This window comes from Primulina huaijiensis, unplaced genomic scaffold, assembly GCF_012295235.1.
Source record: "Primulina huaijiensis isolate GDHJ02 unplaced genomic scaffold, ASM1229523v2 scaffold34327, whole genome shotgun sequence".
Taxonomy (NCBI): Eukaryota; Viridiplantae; Streptophyta; class Magnoliopsida; order Lamiales; family Gesneriaceae; genus Primulina; species Primulina huaijiensis.
This window is the reverse complement of record NW_027358020.1, coordinates 12089-13836: the sequence shown is the minus strand read 5'-3', so window position 1 is coordinate 13836 and position 1748 is coordinate 12089. Positions and strand designations below refer to the sequence as shown.

At 36.0% G+C, this 1748-nt stretch overlaps 1 protein-coding gene across 1 annotated transcript; it reads left to right on the top strand.

Annotated features, from left to right (window-relative positions):
- The first annotated feature begins 85 nt into the window (after positions 1-85).
- Positions 86-1521, top strand: LOC140968254 (isochorismate synthase, chloroplastic-like). Its single transcript, XM_073429161.1, has 6 exons — positions 86-212; positions 309-366; positions 489-599; positions 704-788; positions 911-1008; positions 1115-1521. Exons 4-6 carry the CDS (start codon positions 755-757, stop codon positions 1262-1264), a joined length of 282 nt encoding a protein of 93 aa, XP_073285262.1. The 5' UTR covers positions 86-212; positions 309-366; positions 489-599; positions 704-754; the 3' UTR covers positions 1265-1521.
- The last annotated feature ends 227 nt before the right edge of the window (positions 1522-1748 follow it).

The following is a 1748-nucleotide window of genomic DNA, read 5'->3' as shown; positions in this document are numbered from 1 at the left end:
GAGTATAAATTTTCAAGTCTTATTGTTATTTGGCACCTTGAATTTGTTGTCTTGCAGTATTTTTATATTCTTTTTGTATATATTATGGATTAGCCCGAACGACTATTTTACCGAGACCAGCTGAGTGTCACCAGCGATGCATTGGCCGCTACACGAGCTAGAGGGACGTCAGAGGCTCTAGATATAGAGATAGGACGCGATTTACTTTCAAGGTAATTAACTAGTTATCAAATTATTAAAACGTCATTGTGTCACTTCAATGCTTAATGTTCTGTAAAGAATCATTTTGTTTGGTGATTCATTTGCAGTCCTAAAGATCACCATGAATTTGCAGTAGTACGAGAAAGTATCAGAAGAAAACTCGAAGTAAGTACTTTAGCTTATAATCCATCATTTATTTACTGATTAAAGCAATATTTGGATTCATTTTTAGAGAGTTGGTAAATTATTGTTTGATTTCTAACATGATAACTCTTGAACGTCTTTAGGCTATATGTTCGAGCACAATTGTCGAACCAAACAAAGCTCTAAGGAAACTTCCACGAGTTCAACATCTTTACGCTAAACTCACAGGCACACTCGATAAAGAAGATGATGAGGTATATATATATATACACACACAGAGGTCCCTGCTTATTGTATTTAACTTTGTCCTTGGAATCATATATATAAAGCGGAGATTAAATACTTAAATTTTTTCCAGTTCAAGATCTTGTCATCTCTTCATCCGACTCCAGCTGTTTGTGGGCAGCCTATGGAAGACGCCCGAGTATTTATAATCGAAACCGGTAAGCACACACTACTCAGCTGGCCTTATAAGGCATAATTCGAATTTCTTACCATCATTTTAGCTCTGCGAATTGATATAGATGACACTGATATATGCATTTGATATTAATCAATGATGCAGAATCATTCGACCGAGGATACTATGCTGGCCCTGTCGGGTGGTTTGGTGGTGCAGAGAGTGAGTTTGCTGTTGGAATCAGATCAGCCTTGGTTGGCAAGGTAATATATATTAGCATTACCTTAGCACATATGAATTAAATTAATAAAAAACGTCGCGACTTAATTTATCGATGAAACTAAATAAATTTGCATTGAAATATGCTAGGACATTGGTGCTATATTGTATGCGGGAACTGGGATAGTAGAAGGGAGCAAACCAGCCATGGAATGGAAGGAATTAGAGCTCAAAACCTCACAGTTCACGAAATTGATGAAACGCGAAGAAGCTCGAATGGCCGTAAGTGTAAAACACTGAAGGATCGAATATTGAGAGAGCTTACTCCGGACATATATGGATGATTAAGACCAAAAGTTATCTCAGTACCAAGAAATTATGAGCCATTTAATAGAGATAATATCAGCAACCCATTCTTTTCCAGTTGATATCCGAGGCATCCATCGTCCTCTCCCATTTTTTAATTTCTTGTAAAGATGAATAAATTTTTTTGTCATTGTATTACATGTTCCTTTATTACTTCATTTAAGCAATGGAAGAATTCTTGGATTTTTTTTTCTTCTTTCTTGGATGGTGTCCTCTGTTTTGTGGTTCAATTGCAAAGAAATAATACCCCTCAACCCTGTGATAATATATGATCGATCTAAGTCAAAAGTCAACTAAGAAAGACGTGGAATATTTAAAACTTTTCGTTTCGTGCATTGAATGTTTTCAATAAATCGAGTGAATGTGGAGACTGGAGATAGTCATTTCATGCCTCGGGAATATTCAAAACCTAACTAAT

Bases quoted from the DNA above. Each gene is read 5' to 3' on its own strand.
- LOC140968254 (XM_073429161.1), top strand. From the start codon at position 755: ATGGAAGACGCCCGAGTATTTATAATCGAAACCG. The intron at 789-910 runs GTAAGCACACAC...TCAATGATGCAG, and splicing joins AGTATTTATAATCGAAACCG to AATCATTCGACCGAGGATAC. The intron at 1,009-1,114 runs GTAATATATATT...GAAATATGCTAG, and splicing joins GATCAGCCTTGGTTGGCAAG to GACATTGGTGCTATATTGTA.